Below are 27,278 nucleotides of genomic sequence, written 5' to 3' on the forward strand. Positions count from 1 at the left end.
TTCATGCTTGGTTTGTGCTCTGACACGAACTGTCAACTGTGGGACCTTATATAGACAGGTGTGTGCCTTTCCAAATCATGTCCAGTCAACTGAATTTACCACAGGTGGACTCCAATTAAGCTGCAGAAACATCTCAAGGATGATCAGGGGAACAGGATGCACCTGAGCTCAATTTCGAGCTTCACAGCAAAGGCTGTGAATACTTATGTACATGTACTTTCTCAATTTTTTTATTTTTAATAAATTTGCAAAAATCTCAAGTAAACTTTTTCCACATTGTCATTACGGGGTATTATGTGTAGAATTCTGAGGAAAAAAATGAATTTAATCCATTTTGGAATAAGGCTGTAACATAACAAAATGTGGAAAAAGTGATGCGCTGTGAATACTTTCCAGATGCACTGTAAATATATATATATATATATATATATATATATATATATATATATATATATATATATATATATAATTAAATGGGGGATCTACCCCATGACCGCTTCGCAATGTGAATTTCCCCTTCGGATTAATAAAGTATCTATCTATCTATCTATCTATCTATCTATCTATCTATCTATCTATCTATCTATCTATCTATCTATCTATCTATCTATCTATCTATCTATCTATCTATCTATCTATCTATCTATCCAAGCCAAACTGTGGGCGGGCGCTACATGCTAGCTATTTCACAAATCTGCCACTTGTGTATGGGGAAGCGGATGTACGATTTAAACAGATTGTTACACATGCTTAATAGAACTATTTTACATTACAGCGAGTAATTAACCATAGTAAAAAATAGTAAAATGTAATAAATTGAAAGAAATTTATGTTTCATGTTACATTAGAGGTATTCATTGTGTTATATGTTTTCATTCTGTATGGCTTTGAAATTAACATGCAAGTACTTTTTAAACGTTCACTTTTACTATAAAGCTTCAGTAAAAACAATTTAGTGAATTAACTTTTCACCAGTATTGCATTGAATTTTGATTCTGTGTTTGGACTTACATCGTGACAACGCAACTTATAACTGCCCGGGCGTGAATATCATTTCTATCTCTCTAATAAAAAATTTATTGGGAACTTAAAGTGAGGAAAACATAAAAATTTATAAGAGCTGAGAGCGCAGAAACTGTGTCAGACAAAAGCATTCACACGAATGAAAGGTAAGAGGACAATGGGTGTGGTTAAAAATGGTTGAGAGGAGGGCAGGACTTGAAAAAATCTCTTGGCAACAGTCTTGTCTCAAGATTTTTTTTTTATGATAGAGAGATATACTTTGCAGACATTGTCAAAAGAGCATGATGTGTGATCTTCATGACATTGACCAAGGTTTAATTTTTCAGGACAGAAATGACATCTCAAAATCATCCACTTTCCTGGTATTTTCATACACTACAGTCTCTAGGATTTTGAGAGGATGGTGCAATAAATAAAAAAAATGTACAATTAATTTAAACATTTAATAATCAGAATTGTGTGAGTAAAGGCAGCTTATTAATAAGAGGAGATATAAGCGAATGGACAGATTAGCTCATGCTGACAGAAACAGCTCACACTACAGATACTCAAAAAACACCTCTTTACAACAGGGATGTGCAGAAAGGCTTCTCTGATTGTGACTGTGTGTTAGAACTTGAAGCTGTTTGGCTGCAGCAGCAGAAGACCATGTTGGGATCTATGTTTCTCAGTGAAGATAAAGTGATCAACAAAACTGGATAATTGAAGATTGTAAAATCTGTCGTTGACATTCTTCTAAGACTTACAATGGAAAAGAAGAAAGATTATGAACAAGGATAAATTTGTCAAAATAACATACAAAAAGGGTCACAGCCAGGAGATCATATAGTACCAGAAAACACCAAAACCAAAACGTTTACCAAAGTCAAAATCTAAATCCCCAGAGAGTTAGAAAAAAAAGCTGACCACCTCTACAGTCTTTGCAATCCAAAATTTTGGACGCCACATGCAGTGTTGCCACCATCTTAAAATATTTTTCAGAAGAAGACATCATATGTGACAACTTCCTTGTTTCCAACAGAAGACATTACAAAATGGTGGTTTCCACAGTAAACAAAAACTTGCAGCAAACAGGGAATACACTAGCTTTTTATAACATAATGAAAATGATCATAAATGCATCTTAAACATGAAAACTAAACTTATATAAACCCCAGATCTTAAGAGTCAGGTTTGAAGATTCACTATGTCTTCTGCAGCATGCAGAGAGCAGTGTTGGAATTTGATGTAAGGCAGCATAAATTCATAGGTCATTTTTAAATTATGTCCAAGATACAAGTTGGAGGTGGTGGGGTATGCCTCTTAATAACAATTGAGCATTTGAATCTCTGAGCTTTTATCTGATCATGTGCATCCCTTTGTAACTTCAGTCTCCCCATTTTAAAATGGATACCATCTCAAGCTGGTTTCACATATCTGCCAGTGAATCTCAGATCTCAATCCATCCATCCATCCATTATCCAACACGCTATATCCTAACTACAGGGTCACGGGGGTCTGCTGGAGCCAATCCCAGCCAACACCCACCGCAGGATCTCAATCCAATAAAGTATCTTTGTGATGAGGTGGAATGGGAGATTTTCAGCATTAATTTGTGGCCAAAACATCTACACGGGCTGAGTAATGTTGTCTAGTCAGCATGTAGCAGCATATAGCAAATGGAACTTAATTTTTCTCATGACTGTATATAATAAGCCGAGTTCAATGAAAATACAACATTTTAAGTGTATGCATTAAAACGTAACAAAGAAAGTGACTTTAAATTCTACTGGACTCATTAAAATCTTCAATGAAGAAGTGTGCAGATTAAACAGACTAATAATACACAGCTACACGGGTTATATAGTGCACTCTACTGAATAAAATTAAATTAAATATGGGCATTTACATATTCTGACACAGGCAAAGGCTGATAAATAAGGAAGGTCAAGTCAGAATTAAATGTAGCATTTTGTCATTAGATTTAATTTGCTATTTGTAATCTATGTTCAGCAATTTATAATTCTAAATTCAAAATGATTTTGAAAATGTTGAGATCTTCTGACAATTCTTTACTGTAAAAAGTTTTAAATGTGCTCAAATGACTGCCAGGTTAGTGTCTCTTCTGCATTTCATTGAATAATAAATTTCATAACAAAATCTGCTAACTCAAATGAATCAAATTCTTTTTTTTCATTTCAGTTTTAAAAATTATTTCTTGAAATGCACACTTCTTTTTGCTTTATTTTTTTGCAAGCAATTTTTTTTAAGAAAAATGAGTCCAAGTATATTTTTCTTATACTCCCACTCTCCTGTGTGTGTATATAATTTGTATTATATTCACAGAGAGGCAAATGCAAATTAGTAAGACATCAGAGGCTTTCACATACAATATATGGCTAAACGTTTGTGGAAACTATGTGAGCATGTTGGACATCCCATTCCAAAACCATAGGCATTAATATAAAGTTGAGCACCTCTTTGCAGCTATAACACCCTCCTCTCTTTTGAGAAGGCTTTCTATGAAGATTTTAAAGTGTGTCTGTAGGAATTTGTGCCCATTCAGCTATTTGTGAAGTCAGATACTTATTATGGATGAGAAGACCTGACTCACAATTGGATTACCAATACATTGCAAAGGTGTTTAATAGGGTTGAGGTCAGTGCTCTGTGCAGACTATTCGAGTCTGAACTCATCAAACTATGGTCTTATGGAGCTGGCAAGGTCACAGTCATGCTGGAGTAGGAAAGGGCATTCTCCAGTCTGTTGCCTTAAAGTTGGAAGCTCACAATTGTCAAAAATGACTTTGTATCCTGTAGCATTAAAAGTACCCTACACTAGAACCAGGGAGACTAGCCCAAACCCTGAAAAACAGCCCATACCATTATCCCTTCTCCTCAAAGTTGCAATAGGCAGCATGCAGTCTGGAAAGTGGCATTCCCCTGGCATCCACCAAACCCAAATTCACCCATCAATCGGTCAGATAGGCAAGTTTCACTCCATCACTCAACAGTAGACAGTCAATGGCAGCATGCTTTACACCATTCCAGCAGGCACATAATGGTAAAGTTGTTTTTTCTCCTACTATGCAGATGAAATTTTATAAATCTATATAGTATTATTAAAATTGTGTGCTACCCAAATAGCAATCCTTGTTTTGAATTCTGCTTTTAGATAGTACACTGTGTTTAATGCTGTTTGATGAGCTTGTGTTGATAACATTGGTTTTGATTATTTATTGCAGACATGAAGAAATCACTGAGAAAGAGACAATCCAACTGAGGGATAACCATGATGGCTTCAGTTCTACTTTTGAGAGAATTGTGGAGTCTGATCTCATGAAGGGCACTTATTATAGTAGCTTGGATTCCCTTGATGTATTGTCACTGACAGATGAGACAGACAGCTGTGTCAGTTTTGAAGCTCCCCTTACACCACTCATCCAACAAAGAATTAAAGAAGGTCCAGAACTTTTGGAACAAAAACTTGTTGCCATTCAGCATGATCTGCTAGAGCTAAGTACTGTCGATGAAAAGGAGCAGGGTGCGAGTAATTGTACCGAGGGCACCTATGGAAGCCCACTCCGGAACTCAATTACTAGCAGCAAATCAGAGAATGTCCTGAGCAGGTCATCCTTGAAAAATGTGCCAAATGGATTTCATCTTAACGCAGATGGCACATTAGATGATGCCAGCAAGATTTCAAACTCAATCAGGTAAGAGAGATACTTTTCAGAGTTTTTGACATTCATATATTGCTTGACTAAGGTAATTACATTTACTACAAGAAAAAAAACTCATGACATGAGTAATTACAGTTAAAATACAACGTTAACTGGAGATGGTTAATAAATCATCTTAGACGACTATATCTGAAAAATACAATATAAATTCAAGGACAAGGAGGAGAAATTAAGCAGAATATGTGAGTGCTATTCCTATAAAGAAAACGTTGACAATAATGAATATTGCTTTCAGATGCCTTTATCGAAATGAATTATACTATTCTACAAAAACACCTTTTAAAGAAAAAGTGTTGAAAACAAAAAAAAATTTTGTTTTGAATGTACAAGTTTGACCCAAGTGTAGTAAAACTCCTTACACTGCAAGCATTAAATGATTTGAAAAACAAGGAAGTTGCCTGTAGTGGTGCTTTGTCATTTTATATGATAAGAAAGGTTAGACAATTATAAATTAATGCACGTGCTTCTTTATGGGTTTGTCAGACAAAGTGAAGGAGATTTACATCTATATATATAAAAGTCAATGAATGTGTGAGTGTATGTATGTATGTTCCAGCATCACTTCCAAAAGGCTGGAGCGATTTTCATGAAACTTGGTACACATGTTTCTCATTGATCGACTAAAAATACCGTATGGTGAAATCAACACTAACCCACCCCCTTCTGGGTAGAGTGGGGGGTGATCTTGTATGCATGTTGTCATCCAGTTGACACTTGGAATGATCACCAGAGGGTGAAGTAGAGGTGACTGCCAGCATTCTTTATGTTTGAGCACCACCGCACCCCTGTTGCTTTTGAAATTAAATAGAGTTGGCCGGTTCCGAGCATCAACTAGATGAAAACATACATACAAGACCGCAAAACAAGCACATTAGTGAGTCTCATTGTTTGTTAATTTATTTTTATTTTTGAAGTTGTGTTTTTTTTTTATTATATTTTTCTCAAATAATTAAAAAAACACTTTATTTTCCAACAAGAGATGTCCAGAAATGTTCTTTGGATGAATTCAGTCTGATGTGGTACAATAATTACTTAGAAATGGACTGCAACAATTGTGTTAGAAACATAGCCAATCACTGAATTTCTGTTGGTTACTTGGGTGTGTACATGCCCGACTGTTTGGTTGGTAACTGGTGCAAAGGTTTGTCCATCAAACGTGCCAACTTTTGACTTACGATTGTCTTTCTCACTGACTATGGTGGTAAACAATGTGATACCGAAACATCTCTGAGCCAGAACCAATTTCATTTGAAGCAGTCTTATCAGGTGTCTATATAAAAAGTGAATTCCAAATATAGGCCCCGTGTAGCATCTGTGAAACTCTTCTCTTTAGGTTAAGTTAAATGTTAAGTGTCAGGGAAGTGGCTGTAGCTCCAGATTATTACTAGGTAAGGAGCATCACCAAGATGGAGGTGGAGGGGAGAGGTCCACAGGAAGACTAAAAAAATCAAAGTTGCAGGTGGTGCCAGATGATAATAAAATAATGGGGGTTTGAGAGTACAGAAAAAGATTTGGGGAGCAACTACCTAATCTTACTAAACCCAGAACATGGTTGTTAAACCTTGTGATAATGATGATGATATAGTGGGACTATAAAAGGGTTTTGGGTATTCCATAAATTGGGAAAACTCTATAGAGTTATTACACATCTATTTGTGTATTTAAAACATCCTTCAAGAGTACTTTATGAGTACTTTACCATAGTTTATACCTAAGTCCAATAAAAGGTTTTTAAAACTCAGTAATGGACAACTATGGAATAGGAAGTCAATATAAGTGTGCTTAAATAGGTTTTAATCAGTTGTATAAACATTCTGGTGGAGCCAAGCAGACCTGTTATTTAGAACGGAGACCTGTTTTGTACGTTAAAAAAAAGGTTTGTGATCTCAGTATATTTTTTTCAGTTTATGAGAATTTAACATTTTGAAATTTTAATTTTGGAGCTTCAATTTCTGGAATGAGTTTGAATTTTATTTTGAGAATATTCACATTTTTTTTTTTTTCAACTTTAAGTGCATCACATAACCACTCTTAAAGCTGGCTAATATTGTTTCCTTAAGATCTTGTGTGGTTGCTAGCATCCATTGCCCTGATTTGAGCTGATAAATTGTGGTGCAGCAGTACGGTCTGCTATGTTCAAGATACGAAAGTCTCATTTTTGGTATTCTGTTACATTATACTTTGTACTTTGTTTTTGACTCATTCTTTACCTTGGTGTTTTAGCTCTGGTTATCTTGTAGAATTTTGGCGAAAGACTTTCTTTCCTGACAACGATTACTGCTAAGCCCTCTGGTTTAAAACAACACACTGCAGAGTGCATAAAAGTTTACTTTTTGTTTCTAATTTTGTTACTAGTTTCTCAAAAAAGAAATATTTTGTTTAATTTTTGAAAGAAACACACATCTCCTGGTTAACTGTTAAAATCTGAGTAATGCCCTCAAACAAATAGTGCTTGCTGTCAAACTAAAGTGCTCAGTTTGGTAAAAGAGCTGCTGATATTTAGGATTGTTTCCCATTTTTGCTACACTTGGGAAAGAGAAACTGTCAGAAGGGTTCTAGCCATCCTAAGAAGCCATACAGAGGATGTATGTGTTAGAAAGAGAGGGAGTACATGTTTGGCAGTGGTCTTGGAAAGGATCCTGTCTTGGATTGGCTAAACTATGCCATTTCACAAAAAAGTGAAATTTATGATGTCACTGACCAGGTAAAGAATGGTGTTTAGTATGTATACCCATGCCTCTTCCCCTCACCCATCTCATTGTGGGTTATGTTTAGCCATGTTGCATTTCCAGAAGACAGTTTTTTTTGTGCAAATAATAAGAGAGTAATGTTTCTTTTTTAAAATGCTCTCCAAAAGTATTTTAAAATCTAAACAAAATAAACCTCTTTTCAGTAAGTTTTGCAATTACAAAATATAATGCAAAATTTAATTTGGTGTCAGTTTCATAAAACTTTATGAGAATGAAAACTTTTCTGTTTGGATGGTCACTACTTATTATATTTTGCAATGTTTATATTTTACATAACCCACAGAGTTAGAATCTGGCCTCCAGAGTAGATGTGTGGGGCATGTTGGTCAAACCTGCAGACAGGAATTGCATTGTACTGTGTACACATAAAAATACATCTAAAATGTAAGGATTATCACACACATATTTTTGATAAAGGCAATGCTTTTGCTCACTTACATTTAATTAGGAATACTTTATTAATCCAACAGGGAAATTCAGATGCATGCAGCAGCAGAAACATAAAAACATGGATACAGGCTCAAGGGAATAATAATACAGCCAATCAATCTCTCAATAAATAAACAAATGTGGTGGAACAAGCCTGTGGCTAGAAGAACTCCAAGAAAGTGCCTTCTAGTTGGAATGGAGGGGATTTTTCAAGATTGCACCCAATTCTGCCACCATCTTCTTTGCCCTAAATGGAGACATGCCACTGATTTTAATGGCTAATACTGTATAAGCATCTCAAAGAATGTAGCATCATCTACATTTATCTCCCAGGTATGGAATAGGTGTGATGATAGTGAATACAGAAAGAATCTGGAAAATGCCTTTCTATCTTACTATGCCTCTATCTTTCTTTCATTTCTTTTTGCAACTCCAGATATCACAGACATTTTGTTTAATACATGCAAAACATTAAATACAAACAAACAATTTAATGGAGCTCTCTGAACTGGATAGAAAAAGACTATTAAAAAAAAAAGTTGTTAACCTTTGAAAAGACAATACCATGAAGAATATGACTTACAACATTGGGGTTTAAATGTATAGAAAAATGTAATGTCACTAATGTGCTTTAATTAGGCCTCCTCAGGTTGTGTATACATAGGATGGTTCTATTCAATAAGGGCGCGCACAAAAAAGCGACCTTCAAAAGGGCGACCTCAATTGGGCGCGGAGAATAAAAGCGCACATAAATAAAAGCGATCTTCAAAGGGGCGACCTCAATTGAGCGCCGAATAAAGGCGCACGTAAATAAAGGCGAGCTTCAAAAGGACGACCTCAATTGAGCGCCGAATAAATGCGCGTGCAAATAAAGGAGCGCTTCAAAAGGATGACCTTCGGAGCGAATTAAATTAATTGTCCTTGATTATGCTAATAGACCGCATCTCGAATATCTACGTGGCATTGCACATAATCTACAGCTTCAAGTGTAACTTGCTTTCACCTTTTTATACATTCAGTCGTTGCCTTAATCTAATTTTCTGTAATTTTGAAAACAAGGAAATATAGAGAGCTTTAGAAATAGTTCGTTAGAAGTTCATGCATTAATTAATTGGATGTTTTAATATTTTTGCTTTCACCTTTTTATACGTTCAATCATTGCCTTTATCTAATAAATTTTCTGTAATTTTGTTGCGTTTGCCTTTATTCGCTGCGCCCAATTGACGTCACCCTTTTGAAGCACTCCTTTATTTGCGCGCGCATTTATTCGGCGCTCAATTGAGGTTGTCCTTTTGAAGCTCGCCTTTATTTACGCGCACCTTTATTCGGCGCTCAATTGAGGTCGCCCTTTTGAAGATCGCTTTTATTTATGTGCGGTTTTATTCGCCGCGCCCAATTGAGGTCGCCCTTTTGAAGGTCGCCTTTATGTGCGCGCCCTTATTGACGGATACCCACAGGATTGTGCCTAGTTTGCGAATGCTTGAAATAAGTGTAGTCTACCTCAGTGTATTGTGCCAATATCTTTTGCTCTTCAGTCATCACTGCTGCTCTCCATCCTCTGGCTGGCTGATCAGGTCCGAACATGGAAGTTCTGAATGATATTTTTTGGGTGTAGCCTGACTGAACTTGGTGGATCCCATTGCCGGTAGGTGTTAACTGCTGAATAATTACCGTAGGCTTTGCTCCAGGGATGGGTCCTAGTACTGAACCAGGTTCTCTTACGGTTTACTTGAACCTTGAAAGAATTTATTGTTGGATTTCTGTTTGTGTGCACCCTTCTCTCTGATAAATGTGCTAACTATAGTTCTAGATACTAATGGAAATAATAAATCTACTATGTAAGATATTAAGGTGCTGATCAGCTCCATAGAGTGGAGCTCCCCAAGATACTGATTGTCCAAATCCAGAGAAACCAACCGTGGTATTTTGGGCACCAGATGTGAATGTCTTTAGGGCTGTCTGCATGGGCAGTACTCGATTTTGAACACAGAGAGAAGACACCATATTGTAGTCGTGTTATTGCATTTCCAAGCAGTTGGCGAGAACAATATTTGAATTTTGCCAAACTCCGTATGTTACTGTTATGACCTGGAGTAGTAGTCTCTGGAAATGAATATGATTAATTAATTTTACTAAAGAGTAACAAATATTATTACTTCCATGCACATTGTAAAAGTATTATTGGGGTCCTAGTTGGGATCACAATCGTTTTTAGCTTCTGTTATTCATTTTTTGATACTGAAAATGACAACATTAATTTATATAAAGTATGAAATGCAAAAGGACACAAACTGAGATGTAATAATAATGTTCCACCTCTATAAATGAGTCCAAGGTAGGTCAGGCACTGGTATGGCATCTAATCTTAATCTGGGATCACATTAATTTTGAACAGCATGAAATTCTGTTGAAGTTAGAACATTCAATTTATGATTTAAAGGCAGAACACTTAATAGCTAACTTCTTCAAGATCAACTTTTGGCATTATTACAGTCTCATTAGGTTTAAAACATGAACTGAAAAAGTTGACTTTAGTGAAGAAAGTATAATGTCACATAACGTCACAAAGTCACAATGCTGCCATCAGGACTCCATTTTGCTTTCACTGGCACACAGGGCCCTTTCTACTAAAGGAACAGACATGACAGAAATGCAGAACTTTACATTTTAAATAACATTTTTTTTAAAATTTTTATTCATCCTGGATATTTTTGGAAAATACATTAATACAATAAAAAGTGTGTGTTCTTTTTCTTAAAGGCAGTATCTCAGATTTTTATAAGATATAAAAGTTTGTCAAATCGCTAAAGCAATATGTGAAGGGGCAAGTTCAGTATGTGTGTATATAAGATATGCAGTGAAAATAAATAAAATGTCTAAATTTATCAGTAGTCTAGTGTGTTGGGTCAGACAGATATCTGTTATTATCTTATTATTCTATTACATAGCTCTTCTTTCCTTCTTTCTTCCCCTGAGGCAGTTTAAATTGCTTGTATGTATTTCTTTACATTCCCTCTACTCTGTGATAATTGCATTCCTTTACCACTGCTGGGCTTAAATAATTAATTGAACAGTTCTGATTGTTTAAACCATATCAATATTACCATACTTCCATGTACTACACCATTAATCATACTGACTAGAGTAAAAAATATAAAATACAGTACATTGAAAAATAATTCTTCACATTTTAAAGTGCATTGGTTTAGTGTGCTGACTCTTTTATTTTATAATGACCATGTTTCTTTGGGATCATCAGGTACACCGATCATATCAGCGTCAAAGTAGCTATCCACAATTATACTAGAGGTGTAGGATTTTTCCCCATCAAAATTAAACAATTATACAAAAAACACTTTCATATTATTTCATCCATTCATTTACTTTAATACTTGATATAAAAGAATTCAAATGACATTGTTACAGATTTGAGGCTCAAAAGAAAAACCCTGTTCATTTGCCAGAGGGCACAGGCAAGATGAATGTTTCCTCTGATAATGCATGCCACCCACTGCTTGGTACCTTTTCTGGGTCTTCATTTTAATAAGTGATCCTTTTGCATTCCAGATTAATATTATTATAATTGAATAGAACTTTCTGAAAATTGATTTAATGATATATAGAAATGCTTTAAAATATTAATAAGAATTTTGGATATTATAATTTTTATTTAACTCATAAAATTGGGATGAAGAGATTACCACCTTTTAAATGTGTATTGCAAAAATTAAATTTCAGTAAAGCTTTAAATTGTGTTGTGACGATCTCAGAACAGAACAGATATCTGGAGGTTATAATTAATGAAAAGAATGTTATTTAGTAAAGGCTGGAAGACAATCAATTGGATATTGTATGCTCTAATTCAAATTAATGTTAAACCCTGAAATCCTGTTAAATTGAATACATTTAATAAAATTGGTAGTGACGAATTTGAATCAGTGATGAAAAGTACCATATCATCATCATAAAGAGAGATATCATTTTTGTTCAGTTCCTTTCTTCGTGATTTCTTTTATCTCTGACTGCTACCGAAGAGCTATAAGTTCAAGTAGTGCTGGGCGATATATCGGTTCATACCGAAAACCGTTTTTTATTTTTTTTATGATATGGATTTTTCTTATACCGCAACACCGGTTTAAATTGCCTAAACGACGTTCGGAACGTGGCGCAGCGGGAAACTGTTCAAGTGGGGACCTTTTTCACTGCTACACCGCTAAACACAGATTTGTTGCACTAGGGCTCTTTTTCACTGCTACACCACCAAATAGTGGGCGGTAGCATAGGTATGCCGGGCGGTGAAAATGGACAGAGAGCCGAAAAAAAGCAGTCACGTCTGTCGCCTGGAGATGCTTTAGTTTTAAAAGGTCAGATGTGTAAATACTGTTTCTATACTACTGGATAATACTGCAAGCCAAGTTGTACTTGTTTTATTTGTTTTCAATACAGTGTAATGTACCTGGGTACTGTGTAATAGTGTGACGACATTTTGACTTTATTCTCGACATTTCCACTTTAATCTTGACGCTTATGACGAGAATATATTCTTTTGACTTTATTCTCGTAATTTGTCATTAAAGTAGAACATCGTAAACTAAACTTCATCATAAAATGAATATTTCATTTACTAGATTTTCTCAAACCCCGTCATAAGTTATATAGCACATTAAATGCTTTGTCTTAAGTGATTCGTTCAGAGATGGGCACAACTCTGAATGGATGGCATAATTAAACATGTATAACAAAGATATTTTTAAAGTTCTGAACACTCCGTGGGCTAAGTTTATAACTAGTTTTAATTTCACAAAGACGTTTACCGTGTGGTGATTGGTTATGTGTTTATGTGGTGAAAGAAAAAGGAAGGATAGGAACTGGGGTTTTGGTAGCCTACGTCAGATAAGAGACAGCATGCATGCAATAAAGATAGCCCGTTCAGAAGAACATGCATTGAATTCTGTGTTCGTGTCTCTGACCAGCAGATCACAAACCCAACATTTACACAATATTTAAGTTAAACCTGTGCGATAGCTATTCATACATCCAGTTTTTTGGAGCCTCGTCACACCTGCCATAAAGTTCTCTACACTGAACATACACCTGGGGACCCCTTACTGCGAGGGAGCAGCACTACCGCCTCACTACCGTGCATGTGTAATACCTGCTTTAATGCATTTCATCATGAAAATGATATCAAGTATTTATCTTAGCATTCTAAATTTTCAGAAAGCAGGAATATCATGAAGAGAATGGATTCTGTATGGTGATCGCTGTCTTCTCTTAGTGCGGAGGAAGTCAGTTTAAGAAGTGTAGTGATTAACCACTGGGTCGGGGAACGTAACACAAAGCATTTAATGTGCTGCATTAATTTATGACGGGGTAAATTAAGTAATTGATTAAACATTGATTTTAGGAAGAAGTTTAGTTTACGACATTCTACTTTAACTATGAAGTAAACTATGAGAATAAAGTGGAAATGTCGACTTTAATCTCAACATAAACGGCGAGAATAAAGTGGAAATGTCGACTTTAATCTTGACATAAACAGCGAGAATAAAGTGGAAATGTTGACTTTGTTCTCGACATATAGTTTTTTTTTCTTCCCAGTATAGCTTAGCTTGAAGCAAGGTCCATATTAATGCAGTTTGCCTAAATGATGGTTCAGCTGGTAAAGATGTCATCACTAGTTGCACTTGTTGTATTTTATTTTAATTTGGTGAATACTGTGTAATGCACCTGGGCTTGAAGTCTTGAAGTAATAGTGCAACTATCAGTAATAAAAACTATTATTTATTTTATTGTTATTTATTTATTAGTTTAAATATTATGCAGTTTAATGATGATAAAGTTGTTTAAAAAAGTCACATTAACATGTCAAGTGGACAGAGATTGTTAACATAACAGAAAGTGTAGTTGGTTTACAAAAAATATTTACTATTTATTCCTTTTCTAAGACATATTCAGTGCAATACAATTTTTGACAAGCACTTCTGGATATTTTACTAAGTCTAAATGCCTCTTTGTATGGTTGAAAATATGTTGTCAAAATTATAGTTTGTTTTTGCAAAATTTGTTCAATAAAAAGGTTCTATATTTTGACTGCATCTGTCATGCAATGTGATACCTTCTCCATTAGTGCCACCCCCTTGAAAACTATCACTTTATGGGGCAATGCAAAACTGTATTAATACTTTTGTGCACATTAAAATGTTTTTTTTTTGTACAATGTACAATACTCTTGACAGTGGAATAGGTTATTCTTAGCCAGTAATTGCAGTGGAAAATGTGGTTAACATCCACTCATGCATGGGGAAAAAAATACCGTCGAATACCGTGAAACCGGGATCATTTAGAAAAATACCGTGATATAGAATTTTGGTCATACCGCCCACCCCTTAAGTTCAAGTGCAAAAACTTTGGTGATAGACAGCTGGTTTCACATTCTATTATGAAATAGCTGGTTGGTATACTGTTTACTGAAAAAGAGGCTTCTGGCTGGAGTATGGTAACTTTATCAAAGCACAGATATAGGGTTCAAATACAAATTTTCATAGCAGAATAAGATATAACCACACTCTAATATTTTGGAAGATCCCTCTGCATTTGGAGGTAGCAGAATCTAATTAGTTCTGATATACAGTAGTTTATAATTTATTTTTGTGCATGAAATGCAAAATTATTTGTCCCTTCAGATATATTTGAGTGTTTCCTAAAGTGTTCCCTTAGGTATTTCAAGTGCTCCTTTGGTCTTTAGGAAAATATCAATTTGTGTAGAAACAAATTTAATAAAGTCTACATCCACTATTATGAAATGGTTTAACCACTTAATGGTGAATGACTTTGGTCCAAGATAATGACTGCATTGCATTTATGAGATTTGGGCCAAGTCCAATGTTTTTATGCAGAATAAATTGTCGATTTGAGAATATCTGTGACACACTGGTGAAAAGAATGAATATTGCTTATTGCCCCAAAGAAAGCTAAGATTAAACTCCTCAAAGTCCTGTAAGAATACTTCTGTTTTTTTGTTTCATTAAGCTGAATAAGCTTGTTAAGAAAATAACTAGATAATCCTTCAGGTCAGACCCTAGAAGAAGGGCATTTCCTGGTTTCCTTCCTGTATCATTACAATGAGGACTCAGGTTGTTGCATTTCAATAGAAACATACATTTTAACTTATTAAAACATCTAATTGTTTTGTTTTTCAGTCACTCCTCAGCATTCACTACTCTAAAGAGTATCTCAAATATAAAATAGCGCAAGTGATTGCTCTGTTAAAGGAAAAAAAAAGATTTGCAAAACCTTCTATCATTGCATTTTTCCTAGTTGTAGGACAGAAAGCTACTTGACCTTGTAAGACTCTATACAGTGCTCATAACTCCTCTCTTAATTTTAAAGGTTGTGTCTTACTTTTCAGTTTTGATTTCTTTCTACCTATCCCAGCTATCCCTCTCTCACTATTCATTTTTAATCAATGTCACTTTCTCAACAACTTTAGAATGCTGATCATGTGTTGGCCTTGGTTTTATGAATTTTGGCTTGAATATGGTGATTTGCTTTTGTCAGTCACTGGTTCTCTGCAACAAAAGAAGTTAATAAGGAGGACCTCTTCTGTTTCTTGCTGTTCCATTCTCATTTGAATTAACTGGCTGAAGAATGCCAACAATACAAAGTTCCATACCGGATCGGTCGAGCCCTGGGTTAACAACGACCGCAACCAGTAATAATAATAATTAATAATAATTTTTTGCATTTATATAGCGCTTTTCTCACTACTCAAAGTGCTTAGCAATTGCAGGTTAAGGGCCTTGCTTAAGGGCCAACAGAGCAGAGTCCATATTGGCATTTACGGGATTCGAACCGGCAACTTCCGATTGCCAGTGCAGCTCCCTAGCCTCAGAGCCACCACCAGGGTTTTGGCGGAAATTGGGCTCTGTTGGCAGGGCGGAGAGAGGAGAAGAAGAGGGGGAGACGTGACTGGAGGTAGGAGGAGAGCAGGAAAGTAAAGAGAGTGGAACTGAGGGTAGGAACTTTGAATGTTGGCAGTATGACTGGTAAGGGGAGAGAGTTAGCAGATATGATGGAGAGAAGGAAGGTTGATATATTGTGCGTGCAAGAGACAAAATGGAAGGGGAGTAAGGCCAAGTGGATTGGATGTGAATTCAAATTGTTTTATCATGGTGTGGATGGGAGGAGAAATGGGGTAGGAGTTATTCTGAAGGAACAGTATGTCAACAGTGTTCTGGAGGTGACAAAAGTGTCAGACAGAGTGATGATTATGAAGCTGGAAATTGGAGGTGTGATGATGAATGTTGTTAGTGCATATGCACCGCAAGTTGGGTGTGCAATGGGGGAGAAAGAAGATTTTTGGAGTGAGTTGGATGAAGTGATGAACAGTGTACCCAAGGGACAGAAAGTGGTGATTGGAGCGGATTTCAATGGGAATGTTGGTGAAGGTAACAGTGCAGACGAGGAGGTCATGGGTAGGTATGGTGTCTAGGAGCGGAATGAAGAAGGTCAGAGGATAGTGGATTTTGCCAAAAGGATGGACATGGCTGTGGTGAATACGTATTTTAAGAAGAGGGAGGAACATAGGGTTACGTACAAAAGTGGAGAAAGATGCACACAGGTAGATTACATTCTATGCAGAAGAGTCAATCTGAAGGAGATTGAAGACTGCAAAGTGGTGGCAGGGGAAAGTGTAGTTAAGCAGCACAGGATGGTGATCTGTAGGATGATGTTGGGAGATCAAGAAGAGGAAGAGAGTGAAGGCAGAGCCAAGGATCAAATGGTGGAAGTTGAAAAAGGAAGACTGCAAGGTTGAGTTTAGGGAGGAGGTGAGACAGGCACTGGGTGGCAGTGAAGAGTTACCAGACAGCTGGGAAACTATAGCAGATGTAGTAAGGGTTAACAGCAAGAAGGGTGCTTGGCGTGACATCTGGAAAGAGGAAGGAGGAAAAGGAAACCTGGTGGTGGAATGAGGAAATACAGGAGAATATACAGAGGAAGAGGATGGCAAAGAAGAAGTGGGATAGTCAGAGAGATGCAGAAAGTAGACAAGAGTTCAATGAGATAAGGTGCAAGGTGAAGAGAGAGGTGGCGAAGGCTAAAGAAAAGGCGTATGATGAGTTGTATGAGAGGCTGGACACTAAAGAGGGAGAAAATGACCTGTACTGATTGGCTTGACAGAGGGACTGAGCTGGGAAAGATGTGCAGCAGGTTAGGGTGATAAAGGATAAAGATGGAAACATACTCACAAGCAAGGAGAGTGTGTTGAGCAGATGGAAAGAGTACTTTGAGAGGCTGATGAATGAAGAGAACGAGAGAGAGAAGAGGTTGGATGATGTGGAGATAGTGAATCAGGAAGTGCAACAGATTAGCAAGGAGGAAGTAAGGACAGCTATGAAGAGGATGAAAAATGGAAAGGCCGTTGGCCCAGATGACATACCTATGGAAGCATGGAGGTGTTTAGGAGAGATGGCAGTGGAGTTTTTAACCAGATTTTATAATGGAATCTTGGAAAGTGAGATAATGCCTGAGAAGTGGAGAAGAAGTGTACTGGTGCCGATATTTAAGAATAAGGGGGATGTTCAGGACTGCAGTAACTACAGGGGAATAAAACTGATGAGCCACAGCATGAAGTTATGGGAAAGAGTAGTGGAAGCTAGCTTCAGAAGTGAGATGATGATTAGTGAGCAGCAGTATGGCTTCATGCCAAGAAAGAGCACCACAGATGCAATGTTTGCTCTGAGGATGCTGATGGAGAAGTTTAGAGAAGGCCAGAACTAGTTGCATTGCGTCTTTGTTGACCTGGAGAAAGCATATGACAGGGTGTCATGAGAGGAGCTGTGGTATTGTATGAGGAAGTCGGGAGTGACAGAGAAGTATGTAAGAGTTGTACAGGATATGTACAAGGGAAGTGTGAGAGTGGTGAGGTCTGCGGTAGGAGTGACGGATGCATTCAAGTTGGAGGTGGGATTACATCAGGGATTGGCTCTGACCCTTTCTTATTTGAAATAGTGATGGACAGGTTGACAGACGTGATTAGACAGGAGTCCCCATGGACTATGATGTTTGCTGATGACATTGTGATCTGTAGCGATAGTAGGGAGCAGGTTGAGGAGACCCTGGAGAGGTGGAGATATGCTCTAGAGAGAAGAGGAATGAAGGTCAGTAGGAACAAGACAGAATACATGTGTGTAAATGAGAGGGAGGTCAGTGGAATGGTGAGGATGCAGGGAGTAGAGTTGGCGAAGGTGGATGAGTTTAAATACTTGGGATCAACAGTACTGAGTAATGGGGATTGTGGAATATATGTGAAAAAGAGAGTGCAGGCAGGGTGGAATGGGTGGAGAAGAGTGTCAGGAGTAATTTGTGACAGACGGTTATCAGCAAAAGTGAAAGGGAAGGTCTACAGGACGGTAGTGAGACCAGCTATGTTATATGGGTTGGAGACGGTGGCTCTGACCAGAAAGCAGGAGACACAGCTGGAAGTGGCAGAGTTAAAGATTCTAAGATTTGCACTGGGTGTGACGAGGATGGATAGGATTAGAAATGAGTACTTTAGAGGGTCAGCTCAAGTTGGACGGTTGGGAGACAAAGTCAGAGAGGCGAGATTGCGTTGGTTTGGACATGTGCAGAGGAGAGATGCTGGGTATATTGGGAGAAGGATGCTAAGGATAGAGCTGCTAGGGAAGAGGAAAACAGGAAGAGGAATGCCAACAATGAGTGCAGGGTTGAAAACAACCTTGTACAGATCACAGGACAGAACCATATACTCAAACCAGTTAAGGTTGGTGTACCTTAGGAATTTCTTCAAGGGAGAAACATGCTGGAACTCACGTCTCCTAAACAAATAATTTTTTGACAAAAAATAGAATATACCTCTGTAATCAGTTAAAAAGTAGTATTTAGGTGAACTTTAAGTTGTGTTTTACTTTCTTGTAAAGTCTGCATGTTCACGCATAACACGTGACTTTAAATTGAACAAACAACAGAACAGCTGAGACATTAATTAAATTAAATATATACATAGACATACAAATTGGGAATAGATACTTTTATTGGCTAAGATGTGCTTCAGGATAATCTATTAGTCACTAATTCAAATGATAATTTGTCTGTAAGTTGAAATGTGTCCATCATATCATATATCAATGCAAAAATTTAACATTTTAAACAAAACATAATCTTACATTCTTCCAAAAGATATACTGTATGCTGATTTTACCAAATGCTCAAAATCCTGGCAAGAAAAGCAAAAAAGCCTATAATACATATACAAAGTCTTTAACAAATTAAGTTTTATTGAACAAACCACAAAGTAAATGTCTTTACGTTTGAAAATTTCTTTGGAGAGGTGCTTTCCATAATGCTCCTTGTGCTATTTTCATCAAGTTATTATGAGCTAAAAAGATTATCATTAAAATGGAAAATGTTTTTGGATCCCTTCATCCTTTCAATCGGGGTCTTTACCTATATTTTTTTAATATATAAATTAATAACAAATCTTAATTTATTTTCATTAGTTTCAGAAATAAAATAAAATTTAGTCCATATATTTAATACAGATATCCTAACCAAAGTGAAGCAAACAAAACCAGCTATAATGACTTCCTCTTCTGCTTAAACAAAGCAGTGTGATTTTACTTGTAGGTGGTGGGTGCCAGGATAGGCTCTAACCACGGCAACCTAGAATGGATTATGTAGGGGGGATGGATGGATACATTTTAAAGAAAACAAATAGTAATCATGAGCTGCATAGATGAGTCTTATCAAAAATGATTCTTATTGTGCAAATTTACCTCCTGAAAAAATGTGTCTTTACATCAGTTTTTCCATTGACTGAAATTAGTGAAGTAAAATGTTTCCTGAAAAGATGTTTGTTGGAGGTTTTACAGCAATGTAGGGAAACCATCAGACTGAGCTTCACACTAAACCTAAAAAAGAAAAATGCAGGATTCAAACAATGATCAGAATTCCTTGTGGTAAATTTTTCTTCATCAGTATTTACCCACTAGGCAGAAGCATGCTGGCTGGCACATTTCCAGGTCTAAGGGAAGTCTGGAGGGTCCCTGTACCCTCCCATCACAATCTATAAAATAATATGCTGTATGTTTTTATAAATACTGTGCTCTCAAGTCTGTGTTATTTTTTCAGCGCATACCTATTCACCAGAATACAGTAGTATCCATCTGTTTTGCCATTATGACTTTAGTTATTTTGAGACTAGCACATTTACCGCCTCCACCATTTCTAGCATGGTTTCTTTGTTATTCTTTTCAAATCATTGTTCAGTGATTGGTACTTCCTTTGGCTTTCTGTGGAGTTTAGTCTCTTTGCTTCCCTTCCATTTTTGAGTGACCATTTCCTCCATTATCCCCTGTTTCGTGATTTTGATTTTTTTATTATCTTCCCCCATTGTATCCTTTGGCTTTCTAATTTCTGTCTGTGGTGCATTCATTTGGGGTTCCCTTTTTAAGAACTCTTAAAGTAATATTTTGTTTATTTACCACCTCCTAATTTCCTTCAGCCTCTGTTTGCTTACATGAGTACTAAGGTAAATTTGGTGTGATATTAGCTCTAAGTAGTTCCACTTTATTTACCCGTTTCTGCATTTCATAGAAAATTTAAATAACAATATATATTTATATTTGTCAGTCATTCTGGGTATTTGCATTTTATCCACTTACTTAAGTCACTCCTCAATTAATTGTTGATGTAGTTCCTGTCATGTCAGATATCATCAATTAATAATTTACTTTTACAATACAGCACAGTTAATGGAAGAAAGACAATCTACCCATTTAGAACACAATAGGTTAAGCAGTTTGTTTAAGGCTGTAATATTGTAAACTGAACTTGAAGTGGGACCTGAAAATTAGTACTCATTTGTTCTCTTAATTCCATCTACTGGGAATCTGGGAAATTGTACGGCACCTTTCATACTGAATACCTTTTTTATATGCTTTACATTTGCAATTATTTTTAATACTTATTTTTCAATTTGAACACAGGCAGGGAAAATGACTTCTTTACCCTTGGATTTGGTGGAGTAGTTGTAAAGTTTAATGTTGTGTTTTGGAGTAAATATTTTTAGCCATTAATATATACAGTACCAACTTTTATATTTAATGCAATGTGAATGCATGAATCCAAATATGTGTTTATATGATATTCTCCTCACTCACTTAGGTGTCTATTAATTATAGTTTTTGTATTACTATTATTTAGGCATTTTTTTAATAAAACAGTATAATTGTTGTTATACTTGTTACTTAGAAAGTCACTTAATTATAGGTGAATTGCATGGCAAAGAGATGTAAATGTGAAATACAGGAGGAAATGTCATTACGCTGATGTGCTTTAATAAGGAGATTAAGTTATTTTCTCAAGATCAAAGAGAATGTCAAAGGGACAGATTTGTCCTGCAGACTTATATAGTGCAGTTCTGTTGCTTGGCCAGTAGGGCACTCAGTCTGCCAACCACATTTTGAAAGTTTCTGAATTTTATAGCCTCACAGGTGAAGAAGGCATAAAAATATCGAAATGAAACAGGAGAGGAAGAAAGAATAAATATACTTGAATAAACATACTGAAGTCAAAAACAGATGACTGAAAGTACCAAAATAACAAAAACGAAATACATTACCTAAAAACCAGTGATAAAAAAATGTGTGAGCGTGAAAATCCTTTTTATTCATAGCACACTTCAAAATACTGTTTGTTGAATCTAAAATCTTGAATGCCAGATGGTATAAACCTCCATCTTAAATACTCTCTGGAAGGTGACATTACAAGGCACGTTGTGGTGGGTCCCGTGGTGGCAACTGAGTCCTTCTACTAACCACAGAGCAGACAAAATGGCAGTAATGCAGTAAAGCAAAAGGGCAACAAAAATATAAATTGACATACTGTTAAATGTTTATAAAATGTGATAAATTAAGCAAAACTCACCTAGGATGTAAAAAAATGAAAACTATGACACTGAAATCTTTAAATCATAAATGCCATGTGCTGTAAGCTTGGTGGATACAGTATTTTCACAAATTGATTTTTAATGACTTCTACTCATGACAGGTGTAATTTAAAAAGTTTAGGAAAAAAGAGAACTTTGTTAAATTATGAACAAATTTGCATTATTAAAATTCTATTTAAGTCATTTACAAAGATTTAATGAAACAATGATGTAAAATTTAATATATGCATACATCTATACATATATATATATATATATATATATATATACAGATTTGAATGTGTAAAGTGGAATTAAACTACAGGGTGAGTCACAATTATGTTAACACTAATGGTACTGCTATGTATATACTTATATACAATTTTGTGGACAATTTATGTGCCACATTTGATACATGTGTTGAACATGATGGTGAATGGGTTGAGACATTCATGTAAATCATCTTGCACATATAAAGTATGTTTTGTGAATAAATTGTTTCCGCCATTCAAATGTTAACATAATTTTGATTCAACCTGTATATATAAATATCATGAATATTAGAATGATCAATAGTAATGCAGATATTTCAGCAATGAATAAATTAAAACTGTTCAACATTGTTGCAATATGCTGTCTAACATTCAGACACGGTACTCTACTGTACCACTTGTGTTTCTTAGCAATGCTTTCTCAAAAGTCCCTTTCTACACGTTACTGCAACTGTGCTAAATACTGGGGTGTTTCAGCCATATTTTGGATCTGTTGGAGCAAATTTCATACTTTTGGAAATAGCTAGTTAGCTATTTATATATTCAACATATTACAAAAGTGCTAGTTTGTTTTAATAAATTATTATTGGCTATCCTGTTATTTTAATGTCTTTGAGGGAGTCTCAAGTCTTGCATATTTTTCACTGTACACCTAATAAAAATGTCTAAGCATAAAATAAATGGGGCTTCCTATTTCATTTCTTTATTCTTTATTGTTCTGGATGAATGGAATATTCAACATAAGAACAAAAATAACAGATCTGATTGTGACACAGTTATCCAATTTTTGTGTAACTATACATGATTTATTTTTTTTTGGAAATGCTTTTAACCTGAGTGGTTGCTGTACCATGTGACCTATTACTTCCCAAAAGACACGCTTTGTTAACAAAGAGTTCAATTGTTAACTTGATCTACACTTAAGCTGTTAGGACAGGCAACTTAACAAAAGTGTATTATCATTTTATTACATTCACATATTTACCACATAATGTAGCAAAACTGATGAAGCGTGATTCATGTTTCCTCAAGTATTACTTAAACCTATAGGTAATCTATAGGTAGGTTATGTCACACATGACAGCAAAGTGAACCTGAGATTGAATTGTAGCCTAATCACTGTCTGACTGCAGTCTGTGCGATTTCCTGGTATATACTTCTTGATACATCCCAAACTTGTGCCTGTTAGATTATATTCTCAGGTTAGAAAGAGTGCATGTGGGTGTTCCACGATGGAATTATGTCTTGCCATCATTATTTCTTTGCTCTGGTGCTCTGGAATATGCAGATCTCTGTTACAGATTTTTCATCAGTTTATTATAGAAAGTGTACTTTTCTATATGGCAGTCTTCTGAAGTAGCAGCACTTCTTTCTTTACTCAGTAAACTGGTAAGAAAATTTTTTGCTAACCTGATGGTCAGTCTCAACTCACTGAAGGCAGAAGATGAAAGAAGTATGCTTAATAAGCTTACAGGCCATCATAGATATTGGCACTCAGCCTCTGTATACCATTCTGACTAGACAAAGCAAAACCTTCAGCAGCATACAGATACAAGAGCATTTCCAAAGACGCTCTATATGACGGCAACAACCGTTACACTTTTATGGAAGTTTCCCTACTATCGGGTTGTAACTATTATTTTTACTCTGGGAAAGAAAGGTATCACGTTGTTTATACCTTACTTTTTATTAACCTGTTCTAGAGTTGTTTCATTTGTATTCAACAAAGTTTCAATCATAATATTATTAAAAGCAGGACAGGTGACAACATCCCATATCTCTGCAAAAGAATAATGGAAAAATATTTGAATAGAAAGATTTTAGATCCATGGTTGTTTACAAGAAAGAAAGACAAAATAATTTAGAAAAGCAAAATGCATTAAATATACACACAACATATGAACATCTAAAACAGCTGCTCGAAGTCTCAATTCTGGGAAGACTGAAGTGGTTGCAGAAGATTTTGGCTTGAAATAAGTGATTTCTAAATTAGAAATCAATTTTTTACATAAACTCTCTGACTTGTCAGTGCTGTCTTCCTACATTGTTAAACATTTCTAATAATAAATATTTTGTTCACCTGAAATTAGTATTTTTGTTCCTTCTCTTTTCTCTTGTATTTTTTCCCAATGTATTTCTATTTTTTTTTAAATCAATGGATACTTTATGATGACCCACATGCAAAATATCACCAATGTAAATGGTGAGCTGGTGGTTTCCCTGATACTTGTTTTTATTGTTAACTAGCAACTAGTTGTAAAAATAAGTGCTTCTTTTTCTGATTAATTGGTGTCCTAACTAGGGTTGGTTCCTGCTTTGCTTCCAGTACTTCTAGGATAGAGTTCAGTCCCAGCTGCCCTGAAGTACCATGCTATACCATACTGTACCATTTTCAAAACCTGCTTAATGCAGAGCAGGGTTGCGGGGGCTGAAGCCTATGCCAACAAGGATAAGGCACAAGGCAGGAACAATGCCTGGACAGAGTGCCAGCCCATTGCAGGGTGAACACACTCACTCACAAGTACACACTGTGACCATACACACACGAGGGCTAACTTACCATTGTCAATCCACCTAACCTGCATGTCTTTAAACTGTGGAGGAAACCCACACAGACACATTAAGAACATACTAACTCCATGCAATGAAGATATGGGATACAAACCAAGGTCTCCTTGCTCTGAGGCAGCATTGCTAAGAATGCACTACTGTGCCACCCACCTTGAAGTAGATTATACATACTTAATAACAGTTGGATACATTAAGCTTAACAAACAAGAGAACTAAAATTAAGCCCTAAACTGTGTTACCAGCAAAAAAATGGCTTACAGTTACACAAATATCTGGAATGAAAACTTTTAGCCACTGCAGCCTTCCAGGACCAAGATTTAAGACCTGTCTTGTAAAAAGATAGCAATGGATGTCTACCCTAAAACCTGAAAAGCTGGGGGTTTTGTTAGAGCTTTACTGTTGAACAACAACACTGAAGTGGATCTGTATAGAACAATGATGTATTCATGCTTGCAGATGTGGTGCATATCACTTGTATAAAGGGCAATGGAAATGTTGCTTGCAAATGTTTACTCAATATGTGCATGCCTAAAGGCACTGGAAGAAAAGCAATTTGCAATTATGCCTGTTATAACCAAACATTTCAAAAAGCTTTTATGTTATGTGTTTGGAAACCCAAACATTTAACAGATGTGCATAGGCATTGATGAGAGCAAGCAAAACTGACAATGCTTTAATTTACCTGGTGTTATGTATTTAAAATGTTACTTGCAGTTAAAGAACACCAAAAGGTTAAAATACTTGAGATTCAAATTCATACTTTACACATCATTTTTCAGAATTACTCGTTTTATACAAAATGTATCCCTCCGCTGTAGCAGAAAAATCTTGATCTGGAAGAAACAGCTTTGAAGACTAGATGGAAGTTTATGAAATTAATTAAACAGATGTTGTCATCTTGCATAGATTAAGCTCTTCATTGTATGTTGTTAAACTACAGTATTAGCCAAGATTACATGAGCGCAGAGGATAGCTTTTTTTATCATATTCCTTTAATGGCTTTGTATTTGTTTTAAAATGTGTTTTATGAAAACCTACTAATGATATCAGTCTTTCCACAGCAACAACTGGTAATAGCAGAAAACATACTTGAATTTTCTATACCTATTTATTTCAACTGTAGGTTTGGAAAGCTGGACACTGTCCTGGTTAACAAAAGGGAACAATGGAAAGTCGAGCTCTGAATGGGGCACAGCTATCATGATGGACACAGATAAACACACATGTAGGTCAATATTAGGCTGCAAATTGGCCAAAAATGAACATCTTTGATGTGTGTATAAAAAGTGGATTTTCTGGAGAAACCCGTCACAATCGAAGGCGAAAACTGAAAATACAGCAACGGAGGAACTTTTCTTTGAAATGTATGATTGATTGCGATCCTGTTTTGCAGATAAACTGAAAACGATTTTATTATTAACATGAAAAAGTCGTGGATTTTATTAATCTTCAAATGTAATGATTATAAAAGGAGTGCTATTATGGATCTTATGTGCAGTGCTGGTTGTACCCGCTACGTGCGATTTGTTCCTGTTATTGGTGTTATTTAGTATTTCCTACCAAAATACCCGCTATCTGCGATTTGTTCCTTTTATTGGTGTTATTTGGTTTTTCCTACCAAAACAAACTTTGTCAAACATTTTTTGTGCAAATTCTCATAGACATGCTGGAATTCCAACCAATCGTATCACCATAGCTAGCCGCACAATAATGGTGCGCAGCAGGCAGCTTTGAAAATAAAAGCGCCACTGAAATAGATTTTTGAGATGGAAAGGGTTTTACTATTGTTAAACATGCTGCCTTTTCAAAATGGTTAATGGTTGCTTTATACTTAGTTAATACATAATAAAAGATTATAAATTAAGGAAAAGCATTTAATTAAAAAACATACAGCGTGTGGTTGACGAGTAAAGAGCTGCACTTGTTTCTTTTAAATTAACGGAAAACAATTGTAAATCGTACGCATTTCTAACCAACATATGTCAGATGACAATTAAACAGGAGAAACATTCTCGTCCAGACTGCAACCATCTAGTCTGCAATTACCTTTACGAGTGCATGGTTAAAGTGTGAAGCCGTCGGTACTCCGCTCCAAGGGTTGAGTTCATTTACATTTGGACTGCGAACTGCAGTTATGTTAAGTCTGTCCAACGGGCTACTCCGCCCATTATTTACTCAACGCACCACCCCCACCTCTCGCACCCTCCCCCTGCTGCCTCCAGAGGAGCGTTACAGTAGAGGAACGTAGGAAAGCCTGGAAGTTGCAAATGCGTCTCAGCGTATGATTTATTTCTTGCTTACTAAGCACAATCAGAATTTCAAGTCGAAAGTGAAGGATATACGAAGAATGAATATATCGATTTTATTTCATGGCAGAAGAGGATAATGGTGCAGGCACATCTGGCAGAGAAAAGTAGCTCGCCAACTTTTCTTGCAGAAGGCAGAATCTATCGAGCAAAAATGTGGAAAGATGAATATGATATGCTTTTTAACGGCCTCCTCGAGCTGCTGTGAGTATCCTGGCTCATTTGGTCTTAAACATTTTAAATTAAACAGACGAT

At 36.0% G+C, this 27,278-nt stretch overlaps 1 protein-coding gene across 2 annotated transcripts in view; it reads left to right on the forward strand.

The window, feature by feature from the left end:
- The window catches only part of psd2 (pleckstrin and Sec7 domain containing 2), a 265,093-nt gene that overhangs the window by 138,227 nt on the left and 99,588 nt on the right, over window positions 1-27,278 (forward strand). The window contains exon 3 of one of the 2 annotated variants that reach the window (XM_028813479.2): window positions 4,247-4,717. In XM_028813479.2, coding sequence (XP_028669312.1) covers window positions 4,247-4,717 — 471 coding nt within the window. Of the gene's footprint in view, window positions 1-4,246; window positions 4,718-26,957; window positions 27,228-27,278 lie in introns of those variants that run through there. The other variant, XM_028813480.2, reaches the window with a different exon arrangement.

Source organism: Erpetoichthys calabaricus, chromosome 11 (assembly GCF_900747795.2).
Source record: "Erpetoichthys calabaricus chromosome 11, fErpCal1.3, whole genome shotgun sequence".
Classification (NCBI taxonomy): Eukaryota; Metazoa; Chordata; class Cladistia; order Polypteriformes; family Polypteridae; genus Erpetoichthys; species Erpetoichthys calabaricus.